Source organism: Lissotriton vulgaris, unplaced genomic scaffold, assembly GCF_964263255.1.
Source record: "Lissotriton vulgaris unplaced genomic scaffold, aLisVul1.2 SCAFFOLD_754, whole genome shotgun sequence".
Classification (NCBI taxonomy): domain Eukaryota; kingdom Metazoa; phylum Chordata; class Amphibia; order Caudata; family Salamandridae; genus Lissotriton; species Lissotriton vulgaris.
This window is the reverse complement of record NW_028246384.1, coordinates 360680-383962: the sequence shown is the minus strand read 5'-3', so window position 1 is coordinate 383962 and position 23283 is coordinate 360680. Positions and strand designations below refer to the sequence as shown.

General features: G+C 45.2%; 1 protein-coding gene across 1 annotated transcript in view; it reads left to right on the top strand.

Annotated features, from left to right (window-relative positions):
• The window catches only part of LOC147665970 (A disintegrin and metalloproteinase with thrombospondin motifs 19-like), a 632122-nt gene that overhangs the window by 291152 nt on the left and 317687 nt on the right, over positions 1 to 23283 (top strand). The window contains exon 5 of the mRNA XM_086949366.1: positions 11999 to 12082. Coding sequence (XP_086805492.1) covers positions 11999 to 12082 — 84 coding nt within the window. The remainder of the gene's footprint in view (positions 1 to 11998; positions 12083 to 23283) is intronic.

The following is a 23283-nucleotide window of genomic DNA, read 5'->3' as shown; positions in this document are numbered from 1 at the left end:
TCTTCCATCGAGACTCTTTGGCCACCCTGCTTAGGACCTGTCCCGGCACCTAAAGATACCATTAAGAGCCTTGGTATCTGGCTGGACAGGTCCCTGTCATTTGACCAGCAGGCAATAAGACTATCTGCCATCTGTTTCGGCATCCTCAGAGTCATCAGAAATATCCTCCCTCTACTCCCCTTTGAAGCAAGAAAGACCGTGTTTCTGGGCCTGATCCAAGCCCGGTTGGATTTCAGGAATGCCTTATACCTGGGAGCTCCTGACTTCACTCTGCGCAAACTGCAATTGATACAAAACTGCGCCACCCGGACTCTTCTACAAATCCCCCGCAGATCATCAGTAAAGTCTGGCCTAAGGAGACTGCACTGGCTCCCCGTTAGGGAAAGAGCCAGCTTTAAATCCCTCTGTATTGCAAATCAGGCCTTTTGGTCTTTAGGTCCAGCAATCAATCTACCTCTCATTACTCCCTATCATCCTGCCAGACAGCTGCACTCAATCGATGCCAATCTGGCTATTGTTCCTAAAATAAAGAAAACAAGATCGGGAGGCCGCTCCTTTTCTTATAATGCGACCAAGATGCGGAATGCTCTTCCACAGCATCTAAGGTCTAACCCCGATCTCATCTCATTTCGCAAACAGCTGAAAACACTCCTGTTCAACAATCAGTAGTCGGGTAGATAGCCTTCCTTCAAGCAATCTAAGCCTCAGTGGTAATCTTAGCGCTTGGACGCTTCAGGGCAGCTATGTACGCTCTATAAAAATCATTTCATTCATTAATTCACCAGTAGATGGCTCTGCCTGCAAAGTTTCACAGAAAGCATTAAGTCGCAGAAAAGGATTAAGCAAGAAAAGGACAGGGACGTGACTTTAAAAAGTTTACTATGCAATGTAGATTAGTCGCTGCGGGTGGCGCCGGGTCCGGAGGTATGTGCATATATTTGAAGGGAGGCAAAAAGAGCAAAAATAAATCAATAAAAAGACGAGGAGGAGTGCGCATGCAAGCGCAGTGAGTGGAGGGCTTGTGGAGTTGTGTTGGTTGTGAGAATGTTACGGCGCTGTCTTTTCGCTTAAATCACTTAATTAAATGCTGTTTGCTGTCAACACGAGTGTCAGACAGGAAGCGTCGGTCCGGATAGAGAGCGGTAGAGCAAGGCGTCGGGTGAGGGCAGGAAGCTGGCAGATGTGCCAGTGGTGGCAGTGTGCAAACTTCCTCTGGGAATGCGAGTAGAAAAGAAAACAAGTAGTCCCTAAATGCAAAGATAACAACCAGCATCGTCAGTAAACTGTAGTTGGTCGGTGCTGCTTCCTGCCAAAACAAAAGTGATGTATAGGATGGCCAGCCAACAATAAGCCAGATAAGAAGAGCAATGCCAGACTTAACCAATGGCAAGCAGCAAGAGAAATTACCCTCCATATTCTGTTTACTACAGGTCTTGCGACAGCGCATGCGGTGTCTAGGCTCGACCTAAAAATAGCATATGTGTTTGTGCATATGGCAACAGGTTGGAGATGCACCCAGTAAAAGTAAAGTGAGGATCATTGGAAAAGAGGTGTCTATCTCCATTGATGAATAATCGAGAAACTACATCAATGATTCATCAATGATTCTTAAGTACTTGCGTCCTTGCCAACAAGAGATGGGACCATTAATGTGGTCGTCTTTCATATCGGTATGCCGAGCAAGTAATCTCTCCGGTTTTCTTGCATTTTATGGAATTAGAGTTAGTCCCTTCCCTGACTGAGACATTTTGAAAGTAAGCACTGGTTGGGTTTCACAGGCATAAATCTCTGAGTCACAATGCAGGAAATGGCTTGCAGTCACATTTCCACTCTTCTAGCTTGGTATTTGATACGACTTCTTCCCTACATCCAGATCTTCTCGGCTAATTAATTTGTGGGCACATAGGAGCCAATCGCGGCCGGCATTACAGGCGGGGGTGGAAATGGGGTTGTCTCTGGGCGGGTGGTGGGAGGTGGGAGGGGTTTAATTAAATAAAAATATCAAATAAATAAAAGTACTTATTCAGCTTATGGTTGGGTCCGACTCCCGCCGTCCTGCACCAATTCCTGCAGCTCCCCTCGTGACCTCATCATCTGGAAAAGCGGCCTCCCTCCGCCTCCGCCAATCACTTGGTGAGCACAGGGGAGAGCGCCCCAGCTGCGCCATGTTCTCCTGCATTGAGAACAAGGGAGAGTGGGCGGTCGTGCTGGAGCGCAGGGGGGGAGTGGCTTACCCACTGTTGTGGGTACTGACTCTTTGGTTGGCTCCAGAGGCCGACCAAACAGTCAGTACCCACAACAGTGGGTAAGCCACACCCCCCTGCCCTCGAGCAAGACCGCCCGCCCCCAACCAGGCACTTCTGCTTTCTCACAGCGCGAGGACCAAAAACATAAAATGGTAGTTTTTACCATTTTTTGTTTCTGCTTCTCACACTGCGAGAAAGCAGTGAGCCGACGCCCAAACGCCCATATGGAGGAGCCGCCACTGGCTGGGAGTAGGTGTGCTGTCTCTGTATATAGTTCACCAGGAAGAGGGCCAGGTAGTTGCTAGTTTGAAGAATAATAATACCACCATATCATTTGTCTGATTTAAACAATTACATTTCATTCAGTCGATCATAGAAGTCATGCATAAGCAGAATTTGGCATGGGTGTCTGCAAAGTTGTTCAAGATGGGGACAATGATCTGGGTTTCAGCAGCATAGAAAACAATGTCAAATTGAAAGGATGGATTTGACTATCACCAGCAACAGTCACATGTAGACATTAATAAGAGCTGGGCTGAAACATGAACCTTGAGGAATGCTACATAGAAGCTGGATGAGAGTAGACAAAGCTAATTAAGGATCAAAGAACGATGCCTGTGTTATCCTAGTGGTTAAGAAGGATGGCATGAAATACCATATCAAATGCTGCTGAAAGATCAAGCAGGATCAGGGTGGTAGACTTGCTCTGATACAAGATAAGGCATAGATCATCAATAGCAGATGGAAAGATTGTTTTCATGCTAGATATATGAAATCTAGATTGAGAAGGATTGAGTAAAGCATTGGATTCTAAATGGAATTCTGGAAGTTAAGTTTAGCGATGGTCGGGTCTTTGATGAGGGAGAGGATGAGTTGGGTGTCGTCGGCGTAGGATACGATGTAGGCCGTGTTGTCGTTCAATGGCTGTGAAGGGGACCATGTAAATGTTGAAGAGGATTGGGCTAAGCAATGACCCCTGTGGCTGTTACTGATATGATCTGCAAAGGAAGCAGGAAGAGTAAGTCTAACATGCCAATGAATTATACACCCAATGGCACATTTATAGGTCAGTTTGACAAAATCAGAATATGATTGTCTCCATATCTGTTTGAGATATTTACAATGTTGTTTAAGAGACCTAACCCCCTCAGTGTCCATAAAGTAGAGGATGCCTTCTTAATAGAATTCACAGTTTGTGGACTGAAATGATATTTAAAGCATGGAAATCCACTGGTTAAAATGATTTGCAGTGGGTGACAGGTCTTTGCTTTGTAAAGTAGAAGTGGAAGTCAGATGGCTAATTAAATTATGCTGTGAGACTATATTTCAGGCCTGAGAGACACTAGGGTCAGTAGAAGAGTTGAGTGCACTAGGTGCTAGAGTGGTAGACATACTCAATGGACCAATAAGAAGATCAGAGCAAGTTATAGGTAGAGGAGCAGTTATTGAAGTCCCTTAAACATTTGTAAAAACAGGATTCAAAATATGGCCAGCTTTGTGAGTGGGGCTGGCAACTAACTTGGAGAGGGCAAGAATTTGCAAATTATCAATATGGGAGTATGAGTCTCTTGCTTCCAGGTCTTCAAGGTGGGTGTTCATGTCTCCTATAATCTAAAAATGCACAGCTTTAAGAAAATAGGGAGCTTTCAGGTCAGCCAGCTTGGAGCTAAATCTACTGTGCCGGCATGACAGGTGGTAAATATTTGTCCCCTAAAAGAACTGATTTAGGGCCCGATGTAGGTAAATCTATATTTACCACTTCATAAATACCGAATCATACCGATTCGGTATTTATGAAGTGGTAAATTAGAGGGGGGGAGATGTAGGTATTTCAGATTCGGTAAATACCGAATCTGTAAGATTCGGTATTTACCGATTCTGTAAATACCGATTTGGTATCCCCCATTGATTCCTATGGGCCTTGAAGCCCATGGGAATCAATGGGCATTACCGATTCGGTATTTACCGAATCGGTAAATACCGATTCCAGGAAGGGTGCAGGGGGTGTCACTTTGACACCCTCTAGCACCCCCAATACTGGCTTGTGTGCCATGTGGCACACAGACATGCCCTAAGGGCATGTCTGTCTGTCACATGGCATAGGTGTGCATGCACACATGTGCATGCACACCTGGATTCGGTATTTTAACACCCAATTGGATTGGGTGTTAAAATACCGAATCTGAAAGGCCTGTGGGACTCAGAAGAGTCCCACCTACATCTGGAAGATACCGAATCGGTAAAAATACCGATTCGGTATTTTACAGATTCTGTAAATTTACTGATTCGGTAAATATACCGAATAGGTAAATACTGGCCCCCTACATCTCAAAGTGCCAAATACCGGTCGGAAACGGCCGATTTCGGCCGTTTCCGACCGGAATATGCCACCTACATCGGGCCCTTAGTATTGAGCCCTATCCTGAAAATAAGGTGGTCTAGCAGGTGTGGTAGTTGGATGCTAGGTGCTTTAGAGAGTAGAAAGAATAGTAGTGGCCAGTCCCATACCTCATCTATTTGGTCTGTCCTGCCTTAGTGCAGAGTAATTGCCTTGAATAGCTAATGAAATGTCAGGATTGGATCAAAGATTAAGGGCCTGATTTAGATCTTGGCCGGACTCCCATCGTACCTTCTTAGTGGCGGCTACAAGTACTCTGTCGATCTGACGGCGTCCCGTCTGCTGTATTTACATGTGTGCTGGCTGAACTTTTGTCTGCATCGACAGACTATTTACCGTTGCATAAGTGACGCATCTCCAGCGGTGTGGCAGACTCCATTGCTGGCTAACATTACTCTGTCGCTGTCAAGCCGGCAGCTTTGCGCTGAGCCGATTTAGATTTCCCCACTGTGCTGGCATTTTCCTAGTGGCGGTTTCCTGATGGAGTGAGTCCCTGAACGAGTGGAAACTGGTAAGTACCACACTTATAATGTAACACTTCACATGTAGGTTGTGTGTGGGTTAAAAATATATGTAGGTAATGTGTCATGGCTTTTTTTGTGCATATAGCATAGCACGCATGTAAGATACACACACTAATGAATGTACACCCACATGCACCACAAACACAACACCCACAAAAAGAATCTGTTTCAATTCAGCCGTGTTAATTTTACATTGATTAGTTGTAAAATGAACACTAATGCATCACACATAAGAATACACTTGCATGTAAGGGCAATGTAAAAATACACTAGGCTAAAGGATATGTTAACACATGATTCATAGTAAGACATGTGTACAAAACTTACCTTTGATCCATGCAACAATGGAGTTGATTAGTGTTGTGGTGAAGTTGTAGCAGCAAAGGGCAGACCTGTGTAATGGGGTCCAAGATGGAAATGAAAGTTGGAAACAGAATTTTTTTCATATTTGTACATCATTTCCTTTGAGTCCGCCAACTGAAGTATAAGATATCCCATCCAGAGTTGTCCTAACGGAAAGTAACATTGTGATTATGCCGGTGGTAATCCTGCTTGGACTCCCTGCAACACCTGCTTTTGCCTATGGCGCCATCGGTCTTTCGTCCATGGACCCTCGAACATCTAAATTGAGCGGGCAGACCACCAAATAAGTGAGCAGTGAAACCATTGAAAAAGTGATGATGGGACCAGATCAAGATTTAAATTTGGCCCTAAGCTAGGCTTCAGATAAAAAGAGGAGAACAGGAAAAGTGGCAGTGAGTCAGGGCAGTGGATGTTGATGAAGTCCCAGATATCAAGTGGGTGTTTTGTCACAGAACAGGTGTTTACATGGATACATTCAGTTCTATTCTATTCTGAGAGCACTCATATAGCGCATAGCTACCCATAGGCATCCCAGTGCTGGTTGTGCAGCAGAGAAAAGTAAGAGGAATTTACAGAGACCGATTTTGGAAAACCCAGGTTTTCAGTGATTTCTGAAAACGAAGTTCCTTTTTGAGTGATCAAAGGGAATAAGGGAGGCTGTTTTGCGGTGTTATATGAATAAGCACGCCCTCTATGCTTTTCTTTCTTAATGACAGGGATATTAGCCAAATAGGAGTTAGAAGAGCACAGTGATCCCCCAGGTGTGTAGAAGGATATCAGTGAGTGCGGGATCCAAGGCCTTTTATCACGAATTGCCCTATTGCAATACAGAGTGATTTAAATGTAATCCTCTCATCCACAGACAGCCAGTGGAGGAGGCATAAGTCTTGTCGGGTCGTTGATGTCTCAGTAGGTTGTGTAACATCTGAGCGGCTTAGTTTGAAAAGATCTGCAATTTCTTTATTGTGGCTTTGGGTGCTCCCAAATAAAGTGAATTGCCACAGTCCAGGCCAGAGAGAATTAGTGCAGGGACTACCAGCCTTTTTGAGATAAAAGGGAGGGAACTTTTTGTGCAAGAATCTCAGCATATCGTAGTAAGTAGAGGTAACTTTACTGCTTGGGAGTCAAATTTAAGAGATTTATCCAGCCAAATGGTTAAGCTCTTTATTGCTGATTTTTGAGTTGGGAGGAGGGGGGACATAGGCGGCTTGGCCTGTACAAATTAAAGGATGGATTGGGACTGTTGCCCAGGATCATTAGTTTTATTTTGCCTTAATTTAATTGTATCCACTTGGCAACCGTCTCTACACAGGGGTATAATGAGCGGGATATGGAACTATGATTCTGGGAAAGGGAAAAGACCAGTTTCGTATCATCCGCATAAGACTTAATTGAAATCCCAAAAGGGAGGACGATGTTAGCAAGAGGTCCCATATATAAATTAAACCGAGTAGGGCTCAAATAAGAGCCCTGAGGTACTCCACATTTAAGGGGTAGACTGGCCGATGTACAATGCCCCTCAAATATCTGGAAGGACCTGTATTCCAAAAAAGATGAGCCAGGCAAGGGCAGTTCCGGAAATTCCAGCACCCTGCAATCTGTCTGCAAGAATATTGTGACTAACATTATCAAACGTTGAACTAAGATCAATGAGGATAATCACTGTCAAACTTCCCTAATCTAAGAGCTTTTTAACTTATTCTGCCACTGCCAGGAGTGTGTTCTCTGTGCCATGGTAAGGAAAGAATCTGGTCTATGTAGAATGCATAAGATAATATTTCTCTAAAAATTCAGTATTTTGCTTATCCCAGGCAGGAGAGAAATTAGGCAACAGTTTTCAAAATCGAGGGAATCAAGGTTTGGTCTTTCAGGAGCACTTTAGCCATGGCATGTTTCCATGCCACCAAGACAAGGCCCCTGGTTAACAAGAGATTTGCCATTTCGAGCACGGAGAACCACCGTTGGTCCTCTAGAAAGGATGTGTGGGGTACCGAATCTTTAGGAGAGCCCAAATAAATTATGCTCAGAGTGTCAGGGATGCTACCTAATGTCAGAGAGGGAAAAGCAGCCACTTTTTTTTAATTTTGTATGTTCTTATATAGCGCTCGACTACCCGGAGGCATCTCGGCGCTTGCCTTGGGAACCCGTCCTGGCTTTTCCCTGTGAGATAGCCCCTAACGGGCATCCCCAAGGTGAAAGCCAGGCATCCCGCCACCGGGGGCCGTTGTGGGGGCCGTTGTGGAGATTAAGCAAGCTTAATGCCCAGAGTTGCAGAGTGTGCACCCATGATTAGGTCAGGCACCGAAGCGAGAATTATCGAGTCCGTGGGCATTTGAGCTCAAGACCCTGCAGCATCGGGATTTGAACCCTGGTCCCGGGTCTGACCTCTGCTTCAGGGTCTGCCTGCTCTAACCAGTGAGCCACACTTCTCCACTTCTTTCATCAGGTTACTGGCATACATGTGTTCCTCGAGGCCGCCAGAGTCTGATTGGGGCCTTATTGGAACATACCATAGATAGTCTGAATTTTCCTCTGGAACAGGTTTGCCATGTCAGTACACTGGGCGGGAGAGGCTTCTAGAGTGGGGCCAGTTGAAGGACGTTCTAGGAGAGATTTCACAACGCAACACATTTCACGCAGGAAATTAGTGGGACCATAATTTTCTCCTCAAAATATTCAGCTTGAGCTTTTGTAATTTCTGCAAGGTAAGTTCTAATGGTGTTCCAATATATCTGTTTGGTCATTTCTCCATGCATAAAACAATTAGTGGGATTACCCTCTCTTCCAGAGAACCTGGGTTTATTACAGTACAAACAACAGTTTGTTCTGTTAGATTTTGGTATGGTTCATGTACTTTCAACAAATGTTTCCCCAAACAATCCTAGGCCCCACAAAGCCTTCACATATGCACAAATAGGATTCCTAGAAAAGGAGTAGATATTGTTGTTAGAGCATTGCTTCGTAAACAATAGACTTTGTTATAGATGGTGACGTGACAAAACAAGGTGCTTGTGCAATCTGTGAGAGTGATTGTACAAAAAAGAAATCTTCACTTTTTATGAATATTATTTCGGCACAGCCTTGCTACTGAATCTCTAAATGTACTTCACATGTTAATGACATTTAAGGATCCTTGTGGTTTTGAGGAAAGTGAAGATGCCACAAGTATTTCTGATAAGGGTAGGAAGTTAAACATGTTTAACTGTTCAGAGATGACCTTGAAGCAAAGCTTGAATCAGAGCTAATAGATCCTTAGCTCCTTCTGTTGATCCATTCATGAATAGTGACAAGACAGGATAGAAGTACTGAGATGACAGTGTTTCGCTGCTCTTTTAGTTTGAAGAGAATCAACATATTTTGGACTCAGTAATAGCGAGAGAGCCAAGACATAAGAGCTGTTTTATAGGATCAGAGTATTGATGGAGCACTGTTGGATGCCAGAGGTCAAAGGACAAGGTGAAGAGTAAGGCGGTTATATGGAAATTTGTGAATTAAAATGAGCACCAGTCCTGGCCCTTGTCTTGAATTCTAATATCAAAAAGGCCCAAGAAGATGGGGGTCTAATGAACACCCTGAAAGGTAGCTAATGATTCCAGTAATATGAGGGCAATACCCCAATCCCATCTACTTGGAACCTGAGATCATCTAAGATAGTAGTAATAAATGACTCAATCCCACATCAGGGACAAAAACTGACTCAGGTATCAGTCAGAGGTTTGTGAATTTAGTGCATTTATTGAGGTGCATCGGAGCCAGATTTCAATTAGCTTACACACCACTGGCCTGTCTTCCTGAGACTGTTTGGGGTTTTGGGACTGAGGACATGTTATTAAAAATACCTTCTTGAAATAAAGAGTTTTCTGAGGTTTAGGGGAAGACCTGGTCCTGGTCTTGCATATCCAAGGTACGGTGACAGGGCCAGTTCGGCTGACACAATATATCTGGTGGACGTGGACTGGGAGGTGGTGGTTCAGGTATGCTGGCCCGACATCATGGAGGGCTTTGTAGGCATGTGTGAGGAGCTTGAGCGTGAATCTTCTGTTGACTGAGAACCAGTGGAGTTCTCACAGATGTTCAGAGCTGTGGCTGTTGTGGGGGATGTTGAGGACCGGTCGGCCGGCGGAGTTTAGAATGTTCTGTTGTTTCATTAGGAGTTTCTGGGTGACGCCTGCATAGAGTGCATTGCCGTAGTCGAGTCTGCTGCTGATGAGTGCGTGGGTGACCTTTTTTCTGTCCTCAGTGAGGATCAATCTGAAGGTCTTTCAAAGCAGTCAAAGAGAGTGGAAGCATGTTGAAGAGACTGCGTTGATCTGATGGTTCATGGGAAGTGAGGAGTCCAGTATGATGCTGAGGTCACAATGCCGAGTGACCATTGGCAAAGCATTTCAATACAGGGTGCAGCTAGAAATGGGGATGGCTTGATGGTCACTCTTTAAAACTGGAAAGATCAACACTAATGCCATTTTTCAGCATGTTATGCTGAACAAGTGGGTTTAGGATGTGTTATGGTGAAATCTTGGCTGCCAGAGAAAGGATGATCACTTTTCCAGCACTAAAGTCAGGGAGGCCATACCAGATATTAAAGTTACCAAGAATGATCAGAGAGAGAAGTTTCGGAACAGGATACCTTATTATGTCAGAGAAGAATTTAGCAAGGGTATTGATGGAGAAACTGCATTTCTTGCCATTCCATGTGACACGACCTATACCAGTGTTGTCTGTGATGTCATTTGGAACTACTGTTTGGAAAACAACCTCATTATTGACAGCTTCTCGTCTATATCTCTGTATACTCTATTTCCTGAAAAAAGTTCAATAAACATTTTCAATCAACATTAGTCTCTTCTGTGGCAGTGTGTGACTACGTTTGCCTTAATATGATGGTAAAACATTCAGCTGTAATCCAAGGAATGACAGGTCATAAGGTGCATATTATTGTAAACACAAGAGTTTTAGGTCTAGGTTTTAAATGTGCCACTGTCATACAGACCCAATGTCGCCAATAAAGACACACATTGCTCTTTGGATTCAACCTTTTGCTTTTTTTTAACCAGATAGGTTCTGCAATTGGTTTGAGATCTTGTCAGTCTTGTCTTGCGTCAACCAAGAGCAGTATTTTGCTTTCACCTGATGCTATTAGGATGTATATTTCTCCCTTCAATGCAGTGCCTTCTACAGCTTGCACAGTGATAGGCCAGTCTGTCAGCTCCTTGACTCTCAGCCCCACCGATTCCGCTTTCCACTCTCTTTTCCTTTCCTATTTCTCATGTGTTTTGCTCCTCATTTCTCCCAGCCAACAGTCCTCTCCTCCCTCTTTCCTGTTCCTCCGTCTTTCTATTGTGTACTCCTCGTTCATCCACCTGCACCCCCTCTTGTTTCCTCCTTCCACCCCACTTTCTTTTCTGTGTGTCTCAGCACTTTCTCACACCCACTACCCCTCTCTTTCCTTCCTCCATTCTACCCCTCCCCCTCTCTCATGTATGTGGCTCTTTGTCCCCGGCCCCCAACTCCCACCCCAACCTTCATGCAATATTCCCTCCTGGTGGCTTCACATTAGTATATTTTATTTTATGTTCCTGCCTAGAAATGAAATGTTGTCTAAATTGAAGACTCACTTGCCTTTAAACCCGCCACTATTTAAATCGCCAGCACAGGGGGGAAATGTGCGCAGCGCCGAAGGGGTTAAGGTAATATCGAGTAAAAGCCTACATTTTCAATCCATCCTCCCGAATGGACAAGAACAGACTTTCTTTTCTTAAATTTGTCTTGCTTTAATGTGCTCTCTATGCATGCATTAGCATATTAAACTAGACCTAATGGGTTATTCATTGCTTGTTAACAACTACAACTCTGCAAACAAAGTATTACAAAAGTATTCAATTACATGTGTGGCTTTAGCAGCATTCAAAAATATGTTTGAAAGTGGTGACATTTATTTTTAGCAAGCATTACAAACTGACAGCGTGAGACAGTGGGTAGGTCTAAGAAAAAAGGGAAATTTACTCTCACAATTTAGGAAGTTGTTAAAACTTGTGGTTAGTGCTACTAAGGTAAAGCAACACAGTAATGGTAGGAATATGAATGTTCTGTGCGGTATATTTACATGGTTGAATACCCCGAATTGAACTATTATCAGGAAAATGAACATTATACACATATCGACTCATTGTATGGAAGACAGACACCACCATTCTAGAGCTTTAGAAATATTACTCTTGATTTAACCTTTTAAAGATATACATACAAATTAGTCAAAATGGCCTTCCTTTCTACTTCCATCAGCCCAAGAGCCGTCAGCATTCTAAACTTAGCTATCATACCGACCTTCGCCTCACAGTCTATATTGTAAGATATTCCTATGGATATGCCATTTGTTTTGACTATTTATTAGTCAAACCACTTGTGTGTGAGAATTTTTGAATAATAAAAATAAATATTTCTCTTCATATGTCTTTTTATATTTTTAGGTGTTCAATCTTTTTCAGCACAAGAGTCTTGGTGTGCAAATTAACCTGCGTGTAACAAAGCTTGTTCTTCTCCATGAGACTCCGGTAAGAAAGCACTTTATTTTCTCGATGTATTTTGCTGGGAATGTAATCGCTAAGTGGAGTTTAACAAAAAATTTGATGTCTTCTGGGAGTGTGAGTTTTTTGTCTGATAACCATCTAAAACGATCAATTCAACTGCTTACAGATCTCTTTACTTCATCGTGATGCAGCAATTTATTATCTGACATGCCACTATTGCACAGATGCGTGAGCATGTACTGCCCTATCTATCCTCTGCTAGTTTCTGTTGGCCTTTCTGGCTGAATATTCGGTTTTAAACATTGATATTCCCTCCTTCCTCTCACGCGCTGTTTATAATATCTCCTGGGTCAATTAGTTATTAATTCTAGTCAGCAGTAGTTGAATGGCTGAAAAGAAAATAACCTATCACCACGAAGGGGGGACATTACAGTCAACAGTCATGAAGTTATTTTAAGCTAACAAACCTTTATCGCACATATACGAGTATGCATTTTATGAGGATTGCCATTATTCATTCATTACTTGCCTAGCAAGCACCCCTACTTTCCAAAGGTAGGCTATCAATGTATCACAAATGTTTGTGTTGCGTTGTCTATGTATGAAAATGATCTCCCCTGCCCATGTTTGACCTGTAACTAGGTCATATGGTCGCTGACATAGCCAATCCCTACTTGTAATGATACCCATTGTACTGGGTTACCACTGAAAAAAAGTGATTGTGCCAGATCCTATTTTAAAGCCATCAAACTGTCCTTATAGTATTGAAGGCTACTAAATAAGGGCCCAGACACCAGAACAGACCATTAGCTTCCATATTGATACAAGAGTATGCACTACACACATTCAACTGTGTGATGTTGGCCGATCTTTTCCTATAGTAAACACAGTTTACCAAATTTACAAAGATTGGTGTAGATTATAAATGTGACTTGCTCTGAAAATACTCGTGCCTTACTCAAACTGCATTAGTGGCAAAGTACCAATAGGGCTTTTCAGTATCTTATGAGGTCTCCTTTTTGTGCGCTCTATGTTACCGTTTTGCTTACATTTTATATCCACTATTTAAGAAGAGAGTGATGTAGTTAACTGCCCACTTAGATCCATTGTGTCCTTTGAGCCTAATGGGTTCCTATTATTATTTACTGAAAGCCACAAGCCTCAAACTAAATTGATAGTAAATTTATGAAATAAGATTGGGATACGAATATGTTGCTAAATAAAGCTAGGTGTAGTTGGTTGCAGAATTGGAAAGACTGACCACCAATTACAATACCGCATCGTGGACAAGATAGAGTCTCAGCAGTTTTCATGTTTGTGCCTAATACGTTAGCTGCATTTTTTAGGACCAAGACTTTTCCATTGTTCTCTCTGTCTGTTAGGTCTTTCAGAGGTATCCGCTTGTTTCTTGTTTGCTGAAGACCAACTTGCTTCTGGTGTTCCTTCTTCTGCAGGAAGACGTAACATCGTCTTCACATTCCTGCTTTTATGATGCCTATAATACATGTGCATTAGACATTCTGTTACTCGTTTTTTTTTTATTATCTTTATTTAAGTCAGTTATCGGTTGCAAATCCAATGCACTCAGAAAATGCTCTCTAAGTGAAGTGCATAAATTGATGTCATGGCATGCAGCCCTTTCTCGAAGTAACCTTAAGTACCTACATTATGTCCATATTTTTAGCCGGTCCAATTACTTTTTACCTGACATTTACCAGGTATTCGAGAAAAATGTAGTCTTTTTGCCATAGTAATGGTGACATGTAATTGATTACAATGGATTAAACGGTGCTCTAAAGACTACTCAGGTCAAAAAGAAATCTGGTACCCTGTGCTTCCTGTTAAATTCTCTTTATTTCTAATTCAGCAAATCTGTTTGATACAATTGTCAATTATTTAAATATACAACTGGGGTTCTTCTATAGTTAGTGCAATCCAATAACAAATATAAACTAGTCTATCTGGCTTGAATCAGCCAGATCAAATTGGCTCCCTGTATCTGTACTTTGTCCATCTCTTGTCATGTAAGTTATTTTGTCTACTAAAATATAGCAAAGATGTACTTTCTTAACTCTACATGTGTTTGTGTGTGTGTGTGTAGTACCCAGAGGCAGTCACCACTGGGTAGTTATAGTTAGGTCTCCATTTCCATAGGATTGTTGTTGTTGTTTTTGTACATAACAACCAAATGTGCAAATTTGCAAGGTGTCTATTATGTCTTTGATCACGGCTAAGTTCCTAGCTTCACTAATCTACCTAAATAACATTTATAACATTAAAACAAAATCAAGCAAGCCCTGGTCAGGAGTTGCTAAACAAAGTGGAACAGAATAGATAGTCCACAATGATCACTAACAGTTTATCACATTTGCAGCAGCATAGCAAGGTGCAAAGTACTCACAACTAGTCTTATGACCTTCAATCACCTCTAGTGTTTCTTGACCTTAAAGCAGATCTTAAAAAGTTAGTGACACTGAAAATTGTGGGAGCATTAGGTAAAAAGTGTAAAAACAATAGTGCAACACGGGCGTGCCTGAATCTTAGGTCTTTTTTAAAGTCCTTTAAGGAACACTTGTCTGTGGTGTGAGAAATATTTGCAGAGAAAGACGAAGTGCATAGATCTATTGTCGCAGCCACAGGGACCAATATCCTCTATATGTGGGGCAAAGCCAGTAAATGGTAAAGTTGGTTCCGTCTAAAATGAGTGATTAAAAATCTATCTTATTAAAAGAGATCAACAAGGCTCCATACCCTGCACAGACTTTACTAGGATGTGCACTCTAACCATGGGTTTTCTAAGCTTCTTATCCTCTCGGTGGGCCACAGCATGTTTAAAAAACAACTCTTTGATAATGTACTCATCCTGTGGCTTCACAGTATCATAACTAGAGAAAATATCTACTCTGTCTAAAGCAGTGAAGGTGTCCTTGATGTATTTTAAACATGGGATTTTTAGCGCTTTATCAAGTGAGAGGCAGTCCTGGATTACTACTCTGTTAAAGCCTGCCTCCTAATTGGACCAGATCTTCACCCAAAACAACAGGGGTTTGATAGCCACCATATCCATGATATACGTAGTCCCTAATTTCTCATGTATCCAGTTTGAGGGGGTACTCTGGGGGACTTTTGGAAAGGGGCGACCATTCGGTCCCCCCGAACGTATGGCCGAGTACCACGAGCCCCCCGGGAAGCCATTTTTGGGCGGGAGGCGAGCCTCGGCTGGTATGCCCGAAGCGGCGTAGCCGGGGCGCGCTGTTTCCCGCCCTCGAGTGGGCTGGCCTAGACACTGACGCGGCTGGCCACGCCCTAAGGGCAGGCAGGGGCGGGTTTACGCCCGCCCTGAAGACGGATAAAAGGAGCAACAAGCCAAGAACGCATCCTCTTGTTCCTGTGCTCTGAAGCTGCACCCCCTCGCTGCACGTGAGCTCGAGACGGAACGAAGAGCCAATTTTGAATGTGGTAATCTTTCTTGTTTGTCTTACAGATACTCTGTTGGGGAATGCCTAAGAAAGTTGGAAAGCGAATGACTACCGACCAGATGCTGCGTGTTCTAATGAAAGAGGTGACCGACCTAAAGAAGCGAATGGCGGAGAAAGATGGGGAAGAGGGACCGAAACGTCCGTTGGCTGGAGCAGCTCCGGGAGGAAAAGGCAAGAGGCCCAGAAGGGGAGCAGCTGGAGGGGACATCCCGGTTCCCTGTACCCCACTCGAAGAGCCAACTCCGGTGCCGGCGGAGGGGAATCCGATTCCCGTGGTGGTCACCCCCGTGTCCGGGGAGGATATGCCGCCCGAGCTGGCAGCACAATTAGCAGCATGGTTGGGTAAAAATAACGAGGGCGCCACGGCTGACGACGCACGGGTTTTTGATGAGGCAACTGCGTGAAACAAGGGAGGCGGCTAAGGCAGCATCGCCAGTCATCACGCCGGCCGCGGCAGGAGGAAAGCCACCTGGGATAGGCTCAGCCGCAGATACAGCTTCCGGTTCAGGTAAGCGGCCATTGCCGATTGCGAGGGATGAGTCTGCCCCGTCAAGAAGGGAAAAGTTGGGTCAACATGTCCCTCTAGCTATTAAGGAGAAGATATGGGCAGATGAGTATGTAAACATCTTCTCGTTGCTTACCGATCATTATGAGATGGAATATGTTAAAAGCCAAAAGGAGCTCATGCATCCGAGTGTTTGGCGCGCAAAGATGGCCGCCTTCAAGGTAAATGAGAACATTGGCAATTGGGGCAAGGCGTGGGGGATTTTTACATCCATCCTGGGCGAACGTAGGCCCGAATTACTGTCTGAATTGCCGATTTATCAGTCACGGATCATGGGGTATTCCGTGTCACATGGGGGCAATCAGTGGTTCTGTTACGATAATATTTTCAGAAAAGCGAAAGAACATGATAAAAACTTAACTTGGGATTGTTACGATTCTGTGTCATGGTCAAAAATGGCGGATACTGGTATGTTGAATTTGCCATTAGTAGGGAGTAGTGTGGGGGAGTCCTCCCGCCAATATTCTGGGACCTCCTTTCGATCAGGCGCGAGTAACGAATACCAGTCCAGGCCGAACGGCACCACAGGTAAAAAGGGGAGTTGTTGGAACTTTAACAGGGGTAAATGTACGAGGCCCCAGGGGTCATGCAAATTTAGGCACGAATGTAGCGGGTGTGGGCAAGCGTCCCATCCTGAGTCCATGTGCAGAGCCAAAACGGGTGATAACGGGGGTAGAGGAGGCACCAAACAGGTCTGAAATAGTCCGAGGGGCGCCTTTACCTACTCCGATTGATACCATGGCAATGATTCCTTGGCTCAGCGAATACCCGGACCACTCTTCCGCTGGGGTGTTGCGGAACGGGTTTTCATATGGTTTCCGCATCCCAGTGGGGGAGTTTAAGGGTTTAGCGAAATGTAAAAACCAAATATCAGTCTTGCAGCACACGACCGTGGTACAGGAGAAGATTGGGAAAGAGGTGGCTCGAGGTCGAGTCTCCGGTCCGTTTAATGTGCCACCGGTTGCTAACTTTGTTTGTTCCCCCTTAGGGGTGGTCCCCAAGAAGGACCCGGGTGAGTTTCGGCTGATACATAATTTATCAGCCCCACGTGGTCTTTCCGTAAACGATGCGATAGACCCGGCAGTGTGTTCAGTACGGTATGCATCTTTCGAGGAGGCCGTAGCCATTTTGAATCACCTAGGGCCCGGTGCACTGATGGCGAAATCTGATATCGAGTCAGCGTTCCGGTTGCTCCCGGTACATCCAGACGATCAGCGTCTTCTTGGTTTCACGTTTCAGGGACACTATTACATGGATAGATGTATGCCAATGGGGTGCTCTATATCTTGTTCCTATTTCGAGCAGTTCAGTTGTTTCCTGCAATGGGTCTTCACAAGGAAGACAGGGTTTCATCAGGTTATGCATTATCTCGATGACTTTTTGTTTCTAGGGGCAGCCGGGGATCCGGAATGTGGTCAGGCTTTGAATGAATTTTGTGTCTTAATGAACCATTTTGGTGTGCCATCGGCACCCGGTAAGACGGTGGGTCCTTCGACTTGCCTCGAGTTTCTAGGGATCGAGCTCGACTCGGAGGAGGGTTGTTTTCGTTTACCAAGAGAAAAAGTGCTTAGGTTCAGGGCATTCCTAGAGACGTGTATTAGTCAGTCTAAGGTTAAGTTGCAGCAATTACAACAATTGGTGGGACAGCTGAATTTTGCCCTGAGAGTAATACCGATGGCCCGTCCCTTTTCCAGCTCGATCGCTCAGGCCATGGTCGGCCTGAAGGAGGGTCACCATCGCACGAGGCTCTCGGCCGAGGTTCGCCAGGACATGCGCATTTGGTTGGCGTTTCTGGCGGATTTCAATGGTCGAGTTGTCTGGAACAAACCGGCGGTGTCCTCCGAGGAGCTGGGGCTGTGGACAGATTCGGCAGGGAGCATTGGTTTTGGTGCCATCTTTGGCACACAATGGTCGGCTCAAAAATGGCCGTCATGGTGGCATGAGGATGGGTTGACGAGTAACATTGCTTTTCTTGAACTGTTCCCCATTCTGGTGGCCCTGAAAACTTGGCCTGAGGGGTTTAGAGATCACTCTGTGGTATTCTGGTCTGATAACATGACCGTGGTTGAGTGTATCAATAGCCAGGCGGCACGATGCAAATGGATCCTGAGGCTGCTGAAAGAAATTGTCTTGTTGTGTATGCAATTGAATGTCCTATTTAAGGCAAGACATGTGCCGGGGGTGATGAACCAAGCGGCTGATGCGCTTTCTCGTTTCCGTATGCAGGCCTTCTGGGGTTTTTCTGCCCACAGCGGACCCGGTGGCGGCACCCTTTCCCGAAGCTCTCTGGTCTCTCGGTGCCCCGAACTACGAAACCTCGTGGGAGAGAGTTTAGCACCCAGGACAAGGAAGGCATATGAAGGGGCGTTCCGTTCCTATTTGGCCTTTTTGGGGACTGCTGGAGGGGAGCTTTGGGGCCAGGAGGAGTGGGTAGTAAATTTCCTGCTGTCTTTACATCAGGCAGGCAAATCTGTGGCTACTGCCCAGAGGCATCGGGCAGCCATTTCCTTTATGGCTAGGGCTTATGGGATCCAGGACCCGACAGCGTCTTTCGTTGTACAAAAAGCGCTACGTGGGTGGCAACGCCTTGAGGGTCGCAGAGTAGATGAAAGGCGCCCGATAGGTCTGGATAGGCTGGCCCTGTTATTATCTGTACTCCCTTCAACGTGTTCATCCCAGTATGAAACAGTGTTATTCCGAGCCGCTTTTGCGCTGGCATTCCATGGGGCTATGCGGGTAAGCGAACTAGTGGCGAGGAACAAGCGGGATGTGACGGGGGGACTGTGCCGAGAGCACGTTCAGGTCAGAGGGGAGACAATGTCCATCTCGTTTGTCAGGTCCAAGACCGACCAGGGTGCGATGGGGGACTGCATAATCATACAAAGGATTCCCGGGTCCTCCATGTGCCCGGTAAGTTGCGTAGAGGAATATTTAGCGCAAAGGGTGGCATCATGGGGGGGGACATTGTTGCGACACGCTGACACCACCCCACTGACGAGGTTTCAGTTTCAGCGGGTGCTTGCGATGTCAATCTCCGCTGCGGGCTTGAACCCCGGAGAGTTTGGGACCCATTCCTTTCGGATAGGGGCTGCTACAGAGGCTACAGCCAGGGGTCTGAATGTCGAACAAGTTAAACGTGTGGGGCGTTGGTCCTCGAACTGTTATAAAAGGTATGTGCGGTTGCACATGTTGTGAAGCTGTAATGATGTACTCACGCTTCTTGTTTTCTTTGGTTTTCAGTTGCGCAAGCCTACGAGGCGGGGCGGACTGTGCAGTCGACCCAACACCGGGTCAGCGGTCAGACATCACCGGCTGTGAAAAAGGAGGTGTGGGTCGTGGGCCACTCATACGTGAGGCGGGCCGCGGACGTATTCAAAGCAGGTGACATGATTCACGTGGCTGGGGAATACGGGTACAGTGTGTCCTTCTACGGAAAGGGCGGGCTCTGTATTGACCAGTTTCAATCATTTTTTGAGGGTTTGTTAGGGCGGACGAGGTCACCGCCGGCTATAGTCATAGTACATCTTGGGGGCAACGATTTGGTGTCCACTGGTAGACGACTACTTCTTGAGGCAATGCTTTCCACTGTAAGTTGGTTAGCGAGAAGAGTTCCAGGGTGCACAATCGCATGGTCCCATATGATACCGCGAAAAGTGTGGCGGGGGGCTCTTTCAGTTTCTGCTCTGAATCATTCAGTAAGGAAGATTAATAATAAAGTGAGTCGATTGTTCCGTTCAAGTACACTGCATTCTATTTCGCATGGTTGTATTAAAGGGGACAGTATGTATTTGGGTGATGGTGTTCATTTGTCCCGGGTGGGGAACGAGTTACTCATAGGAGACCTGATAGCTTGGCTGGGGACTTTAAGACATGACCTTTAGGTAGGAGTGTGTGGGGGGTCCGGATAGCCGGTCAACTATCCGGCCTGTGGCGGTAAGGTCATGATCGGTGAGCACTAATTGGTAGATCCCTATGAGTGGGCGTCACCCATTACGGATGGGAGCGCTCGAGGGAGGTGGCCATTGGCCCCTCAACGGGTAGGCGGTCCCTTCTAAGGATGGGACGCCGAAAGGAAAGGAATGGCGGTCAAGGCCCCTTCCTGGGTAGGAGGGGCTACAGCCCTCTCCTGGGGAATTTCCCGGGGCCAGGATATCTGCGACGGCAGATGTGGTAAGTTGTGTGGGGTTTGGGAGGGGGTCTACGCTACCTTCTAGATACCTCACACGAGTCCTCGAACGACCTTTAAGTGGCGTCGAGTTTATTGGGGCCCCCGTCAAGTCAAGGGAAATTGGTAGTTGCACTTGAGGTACACCTCTGTGCGGTCGCCCCTCACAAGTGAGGGGGATATTTCGGGTTTAGGGATCTTGACACCGGTTACGACCTTGCCGTTGGCCCTTAAACGTTAGGATGTACAATTTCAAAATTTCAAGTTAATGTTTTGTAGGATGTTAGTTCGGCTAGGAGAACCTTTGTATTAGAGAATATGTTAAGGTTAGCCAAAACATCACAATGTGGTAATGAAATTGTACATAATATGAAACTGTTATTTTAATGTTTAATTTTGTTTCATATTTTAATAAATACGGCCGGGAGGGTCACTCCCTCCCGTCTTCCAAAAGTTCAGAACTGTTTCCGGTTTCCCATCCTTGTGGAGTGTGTTGAGAGGGGGTGGCGGGTATCGCGGCCATATGGAAAGGGGCGACCATTCGGTCCCCCCGAACGTATGGCCGAGTACCACGAGCCCCCCGGGAAGCCATTTTTGGGCGGGAGGCGAGCCTCGGCTGGTATGCCCGAAGCGGCGTAGCCAGGGCGCGCTGTTTCCCGCCCTCGAGTGGGCTGGCCTAGACACTGACGCGGCTGGCCACGCCCTAAGGGCAGGCAGGGGCGGGTTTACGCCCGCCCTGAAGACGGATAAAAGGAGCAACAAGCCAAGAACGCATCCTCTTGTTCCTGTGCTCTGAAGCTGCACCCCCTCGCTGCACGTGAGCTCGAGACGGAACGAAGAGCCAATTTTGAACCCACCCACCAGCCCCTGAGGACAGCCAGTTGTTTTGAATAAAGTTTTGATGTGGTAATTCTATTTCTTGCAGGTTGTGGTGATTGTCGTGTTATTCTTAGTATGCAATAAAGAATGGTCAGCTACAATATGTTTTTCAAATAAAGGAATTCTGCACTAAGTATTGATCAGTAATCATACGTGAAATGGTTTATGGTTGTTTTGTAATTGAGTAATTTAGTTAAATTGTCGTATTTATTTTTGGTCGGGCGGTAAGGTCATGATCGGTGAGCACTAATTGGTAGATCCCTATGAGTGGGCGTCACCCATTACGGATGGGAGCGCTCGAGGGAGGTGGCCATTGGCCCCTCAACGGGTAGGCGGTCCCTTCTAAGGATGGGACGCCGAAAGGAAAGGAAAGGCGGTCAAGGCCCCTTCCTGGGTAGGAGGGGCTACAGCCCCCTCCTGGGGAATTTCCCGGGGCCAGGATATCTGCGACGGAAGATGTGGTAAGTTGTGTGGGGTTTGGGAGGGGGTCTACGCTACCTTCTAGATACCTCACACGAGTCCTCGAACGACCTTTAAGTGGCGTCGAGTTTATTGGGGCCCCCGTCAAGTCAAGGGAAATTGGTAGTTGCACTTGAGGTACACCTCTGTGCGGTCGCCCCTCACAAGTGAGGGGGATATTTCGGGTTTAGGGATCTTGACACCGGTTACGACCTTGCCGTTGGCCCTTAAACGTTAGGATGTACAATTTCAAAATTTCAAGTTAATGTTTTGTAGGATGTTAGTTCGGCTAGGAGAACCTTTGTATTAGAGAATATGTTAAGGTTAGCCAAAACATCGCAATGTGGTAATGAAATTGTACATAATATGAAACTGTTATTTTAATGTTTAATTTTGTTTCATATTTTAATAAATACGGCCGGGAGGGTCACTCCCTCCCGTCTTCCAAAAGTTCAGAACTGTTTCCGGTTTCCCATCCTTGTGGAGTGTGTTGAGAGGGGGTGGCGGGTATCGCGGCCATACAGGATGTGCCTAAAATATTTATTTTCTAGGTTCTATTTGAAACCCGTGAAGCATGTTTTGTCTGTTGCTATTCACAGCTTTGAACATACATAAGAATAGTCTCTGGTCTTGACATGAAATGCAGATTCTCTGAGTGATATGGTGAGAGAATCTGGATTTCATTAACGACATGGAGGTTAGCAGTATCCTGTCCTCCCTTCCAGAGAGAGAGGAATGGAAGAAGGGGGAAGTTATGTTAGTTTAGCATGATATATGCATTTATTATAGTAATTTAAAATGTTGCTATGCATTTGATTTATTTCAATTTATTAGAATAGCATTTTTATCAGGAACACAGTGAATACAAGAACACAGTAGAACATTTTGAAGTTTGACCTTCAAGAAAAGAAATTGAAGATTTGGAAGTTATAGATGTATTGGTTGAATTCAAGTTCTTTATGTTAACAGATTTGGCCTCAAGGCAGCTGTAAAGAGGAAGATGGCTGCTGGCTGGGCTAGGGTTTATAATGGCTGTCATTTAGATTCTGATTCTAGAGTTCTAGTATGGTTACAAGTTGCGTTAAATGGCTGCACATGGAGTAGCAGTAAAAGATGTATGCATAATGCTATCCCTTGTGTCTTTAATGAAATCTAGATTTTCGGATCATATTACTTAGAGAATCTATATTTGATTTAATACTTTATGGTGTATTGCTCATGAGAGTTTCACCATCTGCAAACAGTATGGTGCAGAGCAAACTCTACCCATAGAGTAAACACTCTTTACAGTACCCCCTTTTCTATTCATATCAACTTTATAGCTCATTGTATGTTTGGTGACTGTGAGGGGTTTGATAGACGTTGAGTATCTTGAGTAACTAAATGGGAGTAAAACGGAGGTAATGTTTGTGGGCAAGTCACCAACCATCTGGTCATCGGCATGGTGGCCGGAATCTTTAGGCCAATTACCCACCCCAAACGCAGAAGTAAAAAACCTTGGAATATGGTTTGCTGACAAGCTAACTTTCGACAAGCAGATCCTGAAAGTTGCCGGTAAATGCTATGGGGCCATGAAAATACTTAGAAAGATCCTTGATCTGCTCCCTGCTACAGCAAGGAAAACAATAGTACACACAGTAATAACCTCCCAATTGGACTATGGAAATGTGTTATACCT